Source organism: Papaver somniferum, chromosome 10, assembly GCF_003573695.1.
Source record: "Papaver somniferum cultivar HN1 chromosome 10, ASM357369v1, whole genome shotgun sequence".
Lineage (NCBI taxonomy): Eukaryota > Viridiplantae > Streptophyta > Magnoliopsida > Ranunculales > Papaveraceae > Papaver > Papaver somniferum.
Genome location: NC_039367.1, coordinates 99,585,668 through 99,598,320, shown reverse-complemented (window position 1 = coordinate 99,598,320; position 12,653 = coordinate 99,585,668). Strand labels below are relative to the sequence as shown.

At 35.9% G+C, this 12,653-nt stretch overlaps 3 protein-coding genes across 4 annotated transcripts; 2 read left to right on the top strand and 1 right to left on the bottom strand.

Moving 5' to 3' along the window:
• The first annotated feature begins 766 nt into the window (after positions 1-766).
• LOC113318187 (U3 small nucleolar ribonucleoprotein protein MPP10-like) lies at positions 767-5,271 on the top strand. 2 transcript variants are annotated; one of them, XM_026566319.1, is made up of 12 exons: positions 767-1,578; positions 1,827-1,882; positions 2,593-2,716; positions 2,826-2,939; positions 3,045-3,182; positions 3,468-3,578; positions 3,716-3,778; positions 4,219-4,290; positions 4,375-4,428; positions 4,560-4,713; positions 4,841-4,891; positions 4,997-5,271. In XM_026566319.1, exons 1-12 carry the CDS (start codon positions 895-897, stop codon positions 5,023-5,025), a joined length of 1,650 nt encoding a protein of 549 aa, XP_026422104.1. In that variant the 5' UTR covers positions 767-894; the 3' UTR covers positions 5,026-5,271. The 2 variants fall into 2 exon arrangements, with proteins under 2 accessions (XP_026422104.1, XP_026422105.1); XM_026566320.1 differs by having other exon boundaries at positions 769-1,578; positions 2,829-2,939.
• LOC113318188 lies at positions 5,232-7,515 on the bottom strand. The gene is made up of 5 exons (XM_026566321.1): positions 7,394-7,515; positions 6,945-7,043; positions 6,511-6,766; positions 6,182-6,259; positions 5,232-5,741 (listed from the first exon to the last, which is right to left on the bottom strand). The coding sequence occupies exons 1-5, from the start codon at positions 7,433-7,435 to the stop codon at positions 5,599-5,601; spliced, it is 618 nt and encodes a 205-aa protein (XP_026422106.1). The 5' UTR covers positions 7,436-7,515; the 3' UTR covers positions 5,232-5,598.
• Positions 7,516-7,665: 150 nt separating this feature from the next.
• Positions 7,666-9,878, top strand: LOC113314973 (60S ribosomal protein L35). The gene is made up of 4 exons (XM_026563300.1): positions 7,666-7,789; positions 7,941-8,076; positions 8,185-8,341; positions 9,563-9,878. The coding sequence occupies exons 1-4, from the start codon at positions 7,786-7,788 to the stop codon at positions 9,635-9,637; spliced, it is 372 nt and encodes a 123-aa protein (XP_026419085.1). The 5' UTR covers positions 7,666-7,785; the 3' UTR covers positions 9,638-9,878.
• The last annotated feature ends 2,775 nt before the right edge of the window (positions 9,879-12,653 follow it).

Genomic DNA, 12,653 nt, shown 5'->3' with positions numbered 1-12,653 from the left:
TCAAATTCGTCATTGTTAGAATCAAAATTGTTATCATTCATCATACAATCGAGTATCATGCATACAATCAACAATAATATCATCTAAGCCCTAACATTTCATCAAACCATAAAATAAACTCAAATTATAATTCAACTAACCTCTCTTTGGATTCTCAATCAAATTGAGAAATTGAAGTATGCTTAGATTCCTTATGAGCAAAGAACAAACCCTTTGAAATAATTTCATTGATTTGAACCATGCTCTGAGAATTAAACAAGGGAGGTTTTAGGTTTTTGGTTTTTTTTTTTTCCACTCGAATGAACTGGGGAAGAAGAAGAAGGGTCGATGGTTTTACTGTATAAAAGAATCAAAAAGCGCTATTAACAATAGCGTTATTTAAGCGCTGTTAACAATTGCGTTTGGCGCTATTAAGAATAGCGTTCTGACCGTTGACTTGGGTCAAGCGCTATTCTTAATAGCGTTTTCCATGCACTATTATTATTAGCGTTTTACGCTATTTTTATTGGCGTTTCTTGTATTCCACCGTTACACTTGCACTTCCATCCACAGTTCCAAGTGCTGAGGTGGCGTGGAAGATGGAAGATGGATGGATTTCACCATAAGACTTGCTCTTAGACTTCCAACTAGTTAAGGTAATAATCTTTATCCATTAAGATTTTTTTTTAAATAAGAAAATAAAAGAAAATGATTATTTAAATATTATATAAAATTATTTTAGATAAAGGATTTTTGAAATTACTTATGGATGATCCGTTTTTGTCTTGTTTGGAAAAACCCCTGTTTTGGAATGTGATTCGAGAACTTCACAAAACCTACCAGAAAACAAAGGCAAGTAAAGAAGAAAAACTAGGGTTTTACAGAGAGGACGAAGCTCGAGTTTTACTGAAAAGTATGGCGATTCCTAAAAACGACGAGGAAGGAGGTCCTGAAGCACTAAAAGAATTAAAATCAGTAGATCCTCCATTATTTCTATCACCATCTCCAATTCAATCTCAAGCAACTCGATTAGCTTCACAATACTTGTACTCTTCTCTTCATCCATTTTGCCCTAAATCTCCTTTTCAAAAATTACTTGTTAAAGGATTTGATGCTGAACAAATATGGCAACAAATTGATACTCAATCGAATCACTTGGTATTGAATCTTAAACGAGAATTAAAGCATTTTGAGAAAAACCCAAATGCAATTTCTAAGGGTTTTGATGGATTGATTAGGAAGATAGAGAAGAAAAGTGGGGCTTCTGATGAGGAAGATGACGAGAGTGGTGATTCTGATGAGGAAGATGACGAGAGTGGTGATTCTGATGACGATATGGAAGATGCTGAGGAGAGTGGTGGTAGTTTAGATGAGGATGGTGATGATGATGAGGAGGATGATAACGAAGAGGATGAGGACGAGGAAGGTGGAGGTATTGAAGATAAGTTTTTGAAGATGAGTGATATGAAGAAGTATATGAAAGATGATGAAGCTAGGGAGTATGGTGGTGTGAAAGAGAAGAAACGTGTCCGTAAAAGGGAGGTGGATGGAGACGAGGATGTTGATGATGATGAGGAGGATTATGAAGATGATGATGAGGTAAAAATTAATTGATAAGTATTTTAGTGTTTTGATTTTTCTAATGTTTAGGTTAGTTGATATGAAACCTTAAACCCTAACATACTAATGTATGATTAATTGAGTATCTCCTTCTGAAATAGGAATAGATTTGAGGTAGTAGAATTAGTTTGAGTTAGTGTCTTTCTTAATTTCAGAAAGTGTGGCTTTAAGTTTCCAATAAGGTGTTTTGTTTGTTTAATATGCATTTTTTTTTCTCTCTTTTGTAGCTTGGAGAGTTTGGAGTTGATAACGGTGAAGACGACGATGAGATGGGAAACGCCAGGTCCTTCTTTTCCCCTAACCTCAGATAACTGATTATTGGAATTTTGATTCTCGACCTTAAAATTTTCTTTTAGGAGAAAGCCACTTATTAGACACAAATGTTGACCTTATTTTAATAGAACACAGATATTAGTAAAACCAGGTTACTTTTGGTGAATAGTTGGATTGTGGGAAATGAGGTTGTAAATACTTGTGTTTGTTTGTTTATTTTTTGACGGGCTAAGGTTAGTATATCTAAATAAACCTCAAAAGCGATTACACAATATCGATGCTGAATGAAAGTTTTCCAACTGATGAAGACCTTATTAGTTGGAATGTCCTTAAAAATTTATAAATGACAACACCATAACATAATGGCGGCGGATTTGATAATCAAAAGTAGCCCATCCCTAGTTTTTGTTATGCCTCCTAAAAGAATTCTATTTCTTTCCCTCCAAATTACCCAACACACAACAAAAGACAAAATTCTCCAAACTGGGTTTATATTGGTAGAAATGATTATGGTTTTTCTTTCACCATATACTTAACTGGGCAACTCTTTGTCTTAAATGTTTCTGAAGATAGAGTAATGGAAGTTTTCTCAGTGATATTCTGTTATAGTTAACTGAAAATTTATTTTGGCTGGATCACGAAACATGTTACCATGTCTTACTTGTATCAAAATTCAAATGTTTTGTGAAAGTTCTGAACTATTAGAACTGTTTTCTATAGATATGAAGACTTCTTTGGTGCGAAAAAGGGAGAAAGCACAAAAAGAAAGTCTGATTCTCATGAAGGAGTGGAGGACTCAGACTCAGAGGATGAGGACGATTTTGATAAGGGCTTTGAAGATGAGGTTTTTATCCTTTCTGATATGGATGGAATAGTGAAAACTTGTAATAAAATTCTTTCTCTTGTTAGCACGTTGATTCAGATAAAGCTTGGATTTCTTTTCTCTGTGTTAGCAGAAGGAAGGAAGTCTTTCTACCTATGAAAAAGAACAAAAGAAGCAGCGTGCTAAAATAGAGGAGATGGAGAAAGTGAACATGGAGACTAAATCATGGAATATGCTAGGAGAGGTAAGCTATGTTGATTTTATAAGGAAGACCATAGTACTCAATTGATTTGCTCTTGTTAGGATTTGTAGGTTTTGGATATAATCCAGTATTTATTTCTGATGACAGGTTAGTGCTGCAGAAAGGGGCAAAAACACTGCACTAGAAGTTGATCTAGATTTCGAGCACAATGTAAGACCTGCTCCTGTAATCACAGAGGAGGTTACACAATCCATTGAAGATTTGATAAAGAAAAGGGTTCTTGAGGTAAATATATGGATGCCAAATCCCTTTTGTGAATACTGAAACTGAGAAGAGGGTTGTAAATTTTTATGATGTTTTACATTCTATAAAAGGTATTTTGAAAATTGGTGATGGCCGTGAAAGCAGATGAATTTTGTTTAAAATAAAATTTGAGTTTAGAATTTCTGATATTTAACACCAGCTATGCATATGAGTTAGTTCTGTTCTGTTCTTCTCTCTCTCTTTTTTTCCCTGTCATGGGGAATTTATAAGCCATCAAGTTGGTGCCTAATTATTCTGAATATCTAGGGGCATTTTGATGATGTGCAAAAGGCACCAAGTTTACCGTCTGCAGCCCCAAAAGAGTACAAAGAGATTGATGAAAACAAGAACACGGAGGGGCTTCATAAAAGTTACGAGGTCAGTCCTTCTTCTTCTTCCAGAGCACTCTGTATGGCTGTTTTCGGGTATCCATGCTCTACATTGTTAGTAGCATGGTTTTGATATCATTTTAACCGTACACCAGATTAAGTAAACGTTTGGTTTTCTCCATGCAGAACGAATATTTGCAGCAGACAGGTCTAGTGCCCGAGTCTTTCTCAGATGAGCGAAAGAAAGAGGTCCAAAACATAACATTTGTCCTTTTAATATCTTGACGTAAAGTTATAATATGCTTGCTTTTTTACCGCCCAGTAGGCCAGTACTCTTCAGTCTCCCTGTTCAGGTACTTGTGGAGACTAGACTGTTGCCAACAAATTCACAAATCAATAACTTGTGTACTTCTTTTTATAATTAAGGAGAAGAATCAATGCTTATTGGTCTGGTGAAGATTTACATGTTTTCACAATTGCACATGCATTTAGCTGTGGATCGCGGTAGTCTAGCATTCGTTCATTCTTCGTTAGCAGCAATAATATGTGGGATTCTGGGTTTAAATAAGGAATCATTGTGTTTTTAGTTTTCTCTTCACGTGCTTTTTTTTTTTTTACTAAATCCCCAAAATTAATTTGGGTTTTGGTTCAATTGTATAACAAAGTCTTGTGTTTTTAACTACGGTCAGGCAAGTCTGCTCTTCCAGAAGCTCTGCTATAAGTTGGATGCTCTATCCCATTTCCACTTCACCCCTAAGCCGGTATGGTTGTTAAAATTTCCGGTTGAACATAGTAACGATGTCAACCTTAATTATTTTGATATTTATTTAGTATCTGTAACACAGATTATCGAAGACATGTCAATACAAGTTAATGTTCCTGCTTTGGCAATGGAAGAGGTAAGAACCTCACTCACCCTTTCGCAAGAAACCAAACCTGAGGTTAAGTTAGTAAAATTAGATTAGTGGGTGTAAATGCGATGATTTAAAACTAGGTATTGGATTATGAAAGTTTTGTCCTATATCGGCAGATTGCACCCTTGGTAGTCTCTGATGCGACTATGTTGGCGCCTGAGGAGGTATTTGCTGGAAAAGGAGATATCAAAGAAGAAGCGGAGCTAACACAGGCTGAACGAAAACGGAGGAGGGCTAGCAAGAAAAGGAAGTTTGCAGGCAAGACTAAAGGTAAGCCGGATTTTCTTCTTACTTTTCAAATTTCACTGTAGAGTTCATATGGTTCACTGTAGAATTCATATGGCTATGTCAAAAAATTTAGCTACCTCCACTAATGTTTTTGAACTTGGGGGTATAGCTGAGACTGCTAAACGGATGGAAAACAAGAAGGCACAAGACAGTACTAATGGTACAATTCATCTTCAGCTCAATTTCCACAAATATTCAACGTCTGACTTATCTTTTGAATCCTGTTTATGAAATACGAAACCTCTAAAACTTCAACCAATGACAGGTAAAGAAGAACCATCAGTTCCTGTGTGAGGCCTTGAGTCAACAAGAGATGCCTTTCTGAAGTTTAGACGGCAGATATGGAGAAAGAGCAAGGGGAAAAAGAACTGGACAAGCTTCTATAGCGGAGATCCAGTTCTAACGAGTTTTGACGAAAGTTTTGTATTCCATGGCTTTACATGATAAAAATGCCAAAAAGATGCTACAAAAATTTGTATCAGGCTATTTTATGGTGTTACAATTTTTATTTGATTCAATTTTATTATCATTCAGATTTTAGTTTGCTTGCAAGTATTACAAGAGGAATATATCTTTTACCATAGAATTAGGTCATTTCTTGGTGAACCCTGATCAGCCCCAGCCCACAGACCAGGAGTTAACTTCAATGCTCCATGGCCAGAAAGTAACAAAATTAAAAATCAGGAGAGATGGCAAACTATAAAACCTAAAATTAGATAAAAAATGAACAGAAAATATAGAAATCAAAATTTGGCTCTTGGATTTCGTAGATTACATTGCATAGAGAAATGGATGTACGGTGTACGTCTGAGCCATCTTATTCCTTCTCTGTTTCCTTTCTTCCCTACAACTTTCTTCTTGCATCTGTTACTTCGATCTTCTGAAGTTCTCCTCAAGCCTATCAATGGCACCGCCAACCCCACCCTTTTCCTCTCTCCTATCTGGCAGTGTAGATTCATAAGCCAGTCTTTGTTCATCTGCCTTTTCCATAAGCTTCAAATGACACCAACCTGTATGATACACGGTTTCTTTCTTATATCTATTCAATGTGGACTATAGAATTAACAGTTGACCCTACCCACATAAACCATAAAATCAACAGTTGATTCTATCAATGTACTGCTTTTACCAGAACCAAGTGGTATGTTATGTTTATCAGATGGTCAGCAGCTAACTTGAAAATCAATAAACTTGCATATTGATTTCTTACTCACTAAATAGTGTGATGTACACATGGGTACTATTAACAGACAGTAAGATATTGTAACTAAGCAATTTTGAAACATGGCTCTCCATATAAGAAAGAAAAATAGAAATACAGTAGGATAGACGCTGTAATCACAAACTTTTGTGACAGTGCTTGCAAATATCTTTTGACTCTAGGCATGAGGAATTTTATGACATTATGATAATTCATAAAACCAGTAAATAAGAGATAGGATCGTCGTACCGAGTGGCAATCCGACTGCAGCGCCTAAAACAGAACCCAGCATCATATTTCTTGCACGCCACTGAATGGAGCCTGGCACTGAAAAGGGAGAAGGAGAGAATGAATCGACGTACAAAAATGACTGCAAACGTTAATACTCTCACATATCATATCAGCATAATACGAAAGTAGACTATAGTCAGAACATAGGTTTATAAAAAAAGTTAAACAGAATATATAGTGTCTATATGCTTTCTGAACTATTTGAAAAATAAAGGTATAACTTCAGATAGGTAACCACTAAATAACAAGGAATATAGTTGAACAAACAGTAAATATCAATTTCTTACTGATTAAGCCGAATGCTGCAGCAGCAGCTGAACCAGCAGCTGCCACATTATAAGCATCATGTAGACCACGTTTCTCAGCAAGCAGATTCTGTACACCGTAAAATGCAGCGGTGAACATTCCAAGGCGAACCCCGCCAACTATTGACCCACGCGTTACCCTGACAAACCTTTTCTCCATTGCATCTCTCATTAATCTATACTGCTCACGCTTGTCTGGAGTGCTACCTAGCTTTAACATCACTTCTGCATCCTTACTCTGCAATGATACAAACAAATAATTTCTTAGAGCTAGTCAATACAATCTGATTTAGACAGAACTTCTCAAAATTAATAATACAAACACCCAAATGTTCAATTCCATTTCTAGACTATATGGAGTTTGTTGTGTATATAGCACCTACTAGAGAGAGAAAATTTTCAAAATGTCAACTCACAACAGATGCAGAAGCTTCCTTGCTACCACCATATAGCATACCAGCTAACACCCCGAGGAGCGTAGATGGACCCCAATTTCCCACCACATTTGCACTCCCCTGATTCAAGAGCAAAATTATAGGATTAGCACTTGACCAGCAGTAGCAACTCATAACATAGTAATCAAACAAATCTTCTTTATATGTAAAGATATAATGCATCACTATGATGCCTACATTTTAACTTCTGACCTGGGGATCATTTTAACTATGATGCCCCAAAACCTAGTCCGAGAACATTGAATAGATATTTGAAGGATAAATTACATTTTAACTTCTGACCTGGGGATCATTTTAACTATGATGCCCCAAAACCTAGTCCGAGAACATTGAATAGATATTTGAAGGATAAATTACATAGACTGAGATTATTAGATGAAATCAATGAAAGAGTATCAAGGAATTCTTACACTGTTTAGAGTTTCTTCATCAGGTTTTGCTAGGGTTTCCATGACTGAAATGTTGAGCTCAAGAAACAAAGCGAGAGGTTTTCCTCAGGGACAAACTGAATCAAGTTACAAATGTATCTCCCACTTCGTCTCATTTGACAAACATATCCCTAGTTTTTCAACTGACGTTAATATCCTTATGAAAAAAATGTAAGGTTTCAATGTAAAATTGTCAATTAAAAACAATAAAAGGGCACATGTGTCTTTGTGAAAAGATAAACCCAAAAAACCCTAAATATTTCCGACTATATATACTCAACTTTCTTGTTCCAAGCAAACGATTGCATTTTTATTCCTCCTGTGTAAAACCTTGAAGAAAGAGGAGCTACATTTGCCATTAACGATTTCTCTCAATGGGTAAGAAGTTTATCTCTATGGTTCCACCCTTGTATCCGCTATTCATTGTGTATCTCGTCCTCCGATTTCAATTTTGGCTTGTATTTGTTAGGGTTTTTGGGAGATTTTGATTTTTTTTCTTCTTTTGTTTGTTTTTTTGTTCCATTTGTAGCAAGGATTAAAGTTCATGAGCTCCGAACTAAGAACAAGACTGAGCTTTTGGGACAGCTAAAGGATCTGAAAGCTGAGCTTGCTTTGCTTCGTGTTGCTAAGGTCACCGGTGGTGCACCTAACAAACTCTCTAAGATGTGAGTATATTTAATCTTCGGAAGCATGTTTGATCACATGATTGTGTCTGTCTGTCTGTCTGTCTCTAAAGAGTTGACATAACTTTGGTATTGTGTGTTCGGTTGCAGCAAGGTGGTGAGGCTATCAATTGCACAAGTGCTTACTGTGATTTCTCAGAAGCAAAAGTCTGCTCTTAGAGATGCATACAAGAACAAGAAGTTTCTGCCTTTGGATCTTAGGCCAAAGAAGACCCGTGCTATCAGGAGACGCCTGACTAAACATCAGGTACATCTTGTTACTTTGCTTTATAGTCTTTAAACCTTTCCTTGAATTTGCAAATTATAGAGTATGGGAAATGAATTATCTGCTCTTGAGTGCTAGCTAGCTAGTCTTTGAAAGAGTAGCGTATTGCTATCCCTCATCCTACAGTTGTGATTCCTTGTGCGTGAGACCTACATATGTGGGGATGACTGATTCTCCCCCTTTAAGGAGTAGCCTGCTAGCATTTCTCTATCAATAAATTGGAGATAACATTTAGTTAGGAAGAGAGGGTTAATCATGTTAACACATGGCCTATCACTGTTATAATGTTTGAATCAGTTAAAAGATGAGAATAGTGCTAGAGTTTCTGCTGATTATGGAAATCAGATCTTTGCTTTATGTGCTGTATGTAAATGGATACCCAAGTAACTTCATGTGCAGCAAACACATCTTCTCCATATTCAGGGATGAAAAAAATGTGTCAAATTGATATCATCGAAACAAGTAGGAGTTACTTTGACAAGAGTGTGCCTGAATCATGATCCATAAGTGTCTTGTGTTTGTTCCTCTAAGAAAAACATATTGTCAGGACCAGAGTAGCAATATAGAATTTCTTTGTTGCTGTTATTTACAAACGGTAGTTCTTCTTCTGAAAACAATCAGTCTTCTCTCTTGAAGTACAGTATTTTATCCTTCACTGCTTCACAGTACCTTAGTTGCTTGATGCTTTATCAATACTTGGTATCTAGAACATCAAACAAAATGTGTTAAACATTGTGAAGGGTTTCACACTTTCACTGTAGATAAACCTTGTCACATGGGATTACCTTATGTTGTATCATTTTAGCAATCAGACTGATAAGCTTTAGTGTAAAACTTTTGGTACCTTAGTTCTTTCAATGACAACCTGTGTTTATTTGAAATTTTGGAAGTATCGATTTTGACCTTGTTTCCTAGATTGGTGGACAGCTGTCTATTGCAAGTTATAATCCCAATTCCACATATGTAGCGTGTGTTTATGTATTATTTTTGTTTTATCTCTTTTGAATTTACTTAATGGCAGGCGAAGGTACAAGATGTTAAGCATTTTGGAACTTGTGTAGAAATATTTTTTCCGCTCCTGATCATATGAACAGAAATAAACATACTAGTCCGCTCAGTATTGCTTGCTTCTGTTTTTTTGGTGTACATAATGTAATGTTTTTTCATTGCTGTTCTTCTGATTTTGCTCATGATTTCTTTCAGTTGTCATTGAAGACTGAAAGGGAGAAGAAGAAAGAGATGTACTTCCCCATGAGGAAATATGCTATCAAGGTCTAGAGTGAAGAATCTGAGAGGATAAAATACTTGGAAGAATGAATTTTTGTTTTAGATACTATGCAAGGTTTTAAAGTTTACTTCTCAAATGACCATTCTGTAGTTTAGGTTTCATATATGCATGAATATTATATCAATTTGCTTGCTTAAGAACCCTGAAACTCTGTGCACATCTACTTCCACCATTGTTCATCGGTACTTAATTCCCTGATCTCTTTTTTAAAGCCAGTTCTGTCTAGTATAATGTTGTTGCTATTGTTGGCTGTCTTTGACTTCCTTACCCGTGCATGCTGATTTATCCTCAGCAATTATCCTCTGCAATTTAGAGATTTGTATTTGCATACGGAAGCTAACCTTTAGAGACCGGATTTCCTCGAGTAAGCGTTACCATATCTTTTGTTTATCTAAATTGGAAACTCTAGAGACCGGAATTCTCTCAAGTAAGCATTACCATATCTTTTGTTTATTTATCTAAATTGGAAAAGGTGTCTGAGGAAAAGGCAATGGAGTATGAATGGCAACCTTGTGGTGCTCCATGATTACCGTCCAGAGATGATATATAAGACTGTCCAGAGATGATATATAAAAATTTAGATTGGAATCGTCAGTGTTGTTAATGGTCTTATGTGAATAATGTTGCTAATTAAAACAATCTGCCCTGGATTTTAATGGGTTATCTTAATCTTGTTCTTGTTCAAGATGATTTGGATGGTGCGTATCCAATTAGCCAAGCTGGTTTGGATGAAGCTAATAGATTGTTAGGAGACTTGATAGAAGTTTAGCTAGTATAGACTTGTTCTATTTCCTATCATCTTATTCAACCTTTTAGGTTGAAAAAACTTAGTTGAATGATCCTGTAAGTGTTAGAGCAGTGCTGGGCTGAACTCGTAAGTTTTGTTATCTCAATCTTGTTGTTAATGTTAGATGCACAAAAATATATCTTAATTTTTAATCTATCAAAGTTAAATCTCGAACTAGGATTAGAGTATGGTAGTTGAGTATCAGAAATCAACGAATACCCTTGAAGGTTGAAGGCTGAATGACAACGAAGACATCAACGAGGACTTCATCTACAAAGGTGACTACTGATTTCATTTGGAACTCTTGTTTAATTCTACCTTTCTAATCTATCGAAACAAGTACTCACTTTATGAAACAATTCCTATGACGATAAATATATTTTTTTGTATAGACTAGGGGATATTTGAGCCAAGACTTTAGTGAAAATGAAAGTTATCCCTGGAAAGGTCTTCATGTTGTAGTTGTAGTGAATGAGAATACGAATTCAACGAACTAAGAATCACTCAATTCCGAGTTATAACGAAGAAGTTACGAATGATTTAGGCTTAGTCCTATGATGCTTCAAGATTCAACTTTCAACATGGTGCCACGTCACTGTGAATCATCTCCTAGCCCATGTGGTGTTTCAACATTCTCCGTAGAAGCGCCAAACGGAAAGACGCTGAGCGACCAACAGTTTGGCGCTTCCTCCAAAGCGCCAAATGATTAGTCGCTTGACCTAGTCAACGTAGTCAACGCGCCATATAGTTGGTCGCTCCAGGATTACCCCTAAAACCAACAACAAACTCGATCTCAATCACTTCTCCTTTCTATTATTTTCTTTTTAAACACAAAACCTAGATTTTTCTTTTTTGCTTTTATAAGAGGAGTTGTAGATATTAATATTACGGTGTATGAGTTGATAAAGATATTGATCTGTTTCAATAATAGTGCATTGATAACTCATGGATGGAAATTCTGAGCGAAATGACGTACCAATGGCACCAAATGATACGTTGAAAACTGCGTTACGTTTCAGGATTGAGTGGAAGATAATGGGCGGACAAGATGCTTCTATAGTGAGTGGATGCGCTTGATAATTGGCGCGAAAGACGCATCAGGAATGAGTGGTTGGAGACGACACATTAATAACTGATTTCAAAATTCATTGATCACTTTTAGCTAAACTCTATGAAGTTGAATTTCCTCGTCGAACCTTCACATCCCGACCAAAATACGAGTTATCAATAAGAATGTGAATTACATCGTATGAGTGTAAACATAGTGTAGCTTAAAAAAGGTTAAACAAATATTTAACATGAGTGACAAATGTTTTGGCGCTCAAGTGTGGCGCCTCAATGTATCGGTCCTTATAATACCAATTCGACATTATTTTTTTGTGTGCACGTGAAAATTCAGGGTCAACTAACGTTTGGTAGGCTCAGGTTATTTTAGAAAAATATAACTACAATCAAAGACTGGTCAAAGGTCCAAGGCTAAAGCTTGTGGAATTTCGGCTGGTAACTACCATAAGGCCAACTACACAGGTTCAACATACTTTTTTTTACGAGTTTTCCTGAAATAGGTAGTCTAACGAATGCAAAATGCGATGCAAAGTTTTTTTTAAATATTTTTATAAAGATAATAAAAGAAATAAAAATCTAACCAAATATACAAGAAAATCGTAATTAAGTATTTGCAAGAGAATAAAATAAGGGTGTTCCTTTATATACCCCCTAAAAACACCAACGTTACCCCTTTATCTGCCTACCCTCTCAGCTAATCTTTCTACCCATCAAAAACATTTATTTAGCATACCCTATAAACCACATATGTCTATTCATTCAGAAACATATAAACTTTGTATTTTGTATCTTCTAAACAACATCACTAGGAAACCCTATCAAAGTATCTAAAACCTGATTCCAAACCCCTCTTTAATTTTCTTCAAACGAAACCCATCACAAAAACCCCTTTTATTTTATTTTTTTGGATTGATTAAAACCCCTGATTTAAATTCAAATTAACAAATCTGCCTCTGATATTATTTTTCGTAAAAAAGAACTTATTATTATCGTGTTAGATTTTGTTGGTGGTTAGAGACTGTTGAAGACCTTGAAAACAAGAACAACAAAGATTAGGTTATTGATTTTCAATTTTTTTTACTCTTTCTCAGGTTGCTTCTCCAAGAGTCTTACTTGGGAATGGATGCCAATTATAGTCTGCATTACCGGGGGTA

What these genes read in the sequence shown, in the direction of transcription:
- LOC113318187 (XM_026566319.1), top strand. Translation starts at nt 895, where the DNA reads ATGGCGATTCCTAAAAACGACGAGGAAGGAGGTCCTGAAGCACTAAAA. An exon ending in ATTATGAAGATGATGATGAG is followed by an intron (nt 1,579 to 1,826) that starts GTAAAAATTAAT and finishes TCTCTTTTGTAG; the next exon opens with CTTGGAGAGTTTGGAGTTGA. An exon ending in CAGATGAGCGAAAGAAAGAG is followed by an intron (nt 3,779 to 4,218) that starts GTCCAAAACATA and finishes AACTACGGTCAG; the next exon opens with GCAAGTCTGCTCTTCCAGAA.
- LOC113318188 (XM_026566321.1), bottom strand. Translation starts at nt 7,435, where the DNA reads ATGGAAACCCTAGCAAAACCTGATGAAGAAACTCTAAACAGT. An exon ending in TGCAGCATTCGGCTTAATCA is followed by an intron (nt 6,260 to 6,510) that starts GTAAGAAATTGA and finishes CTCCCTTTTCAG; the next exon opens with TGCCAGGCTCCATTCAGTGG. An exon ending in TGCAGTCGGATTGCCACTCG is followed by an intron (nt 5,742 to 6,181) that starts GTACGACGATCC and finishes TGTATCATACAG; the next exon opens with GTTGGTGTCATTTGAAGCTT.
- LOC113314973 (XM_026563300.1), top strand. An exon ending in CCTAACAAACTCTCTAAGAT is followed by an intron (nt 8,077 to 8,184) that starts GTGAGTATATTT and finishes GTTCGGTTGCAG; the next exon opens with CAAGGTGGTGAGGCTATCAA. An exon ending in GACGCCTGACTAAACATCAG is followed by an intron (nt 8,342 to 9,562) that starts GTACATCTTGTT and finishes GATTTCTTTCAG; the next exon opens with TTGTCATTGAAGACTGAAAG.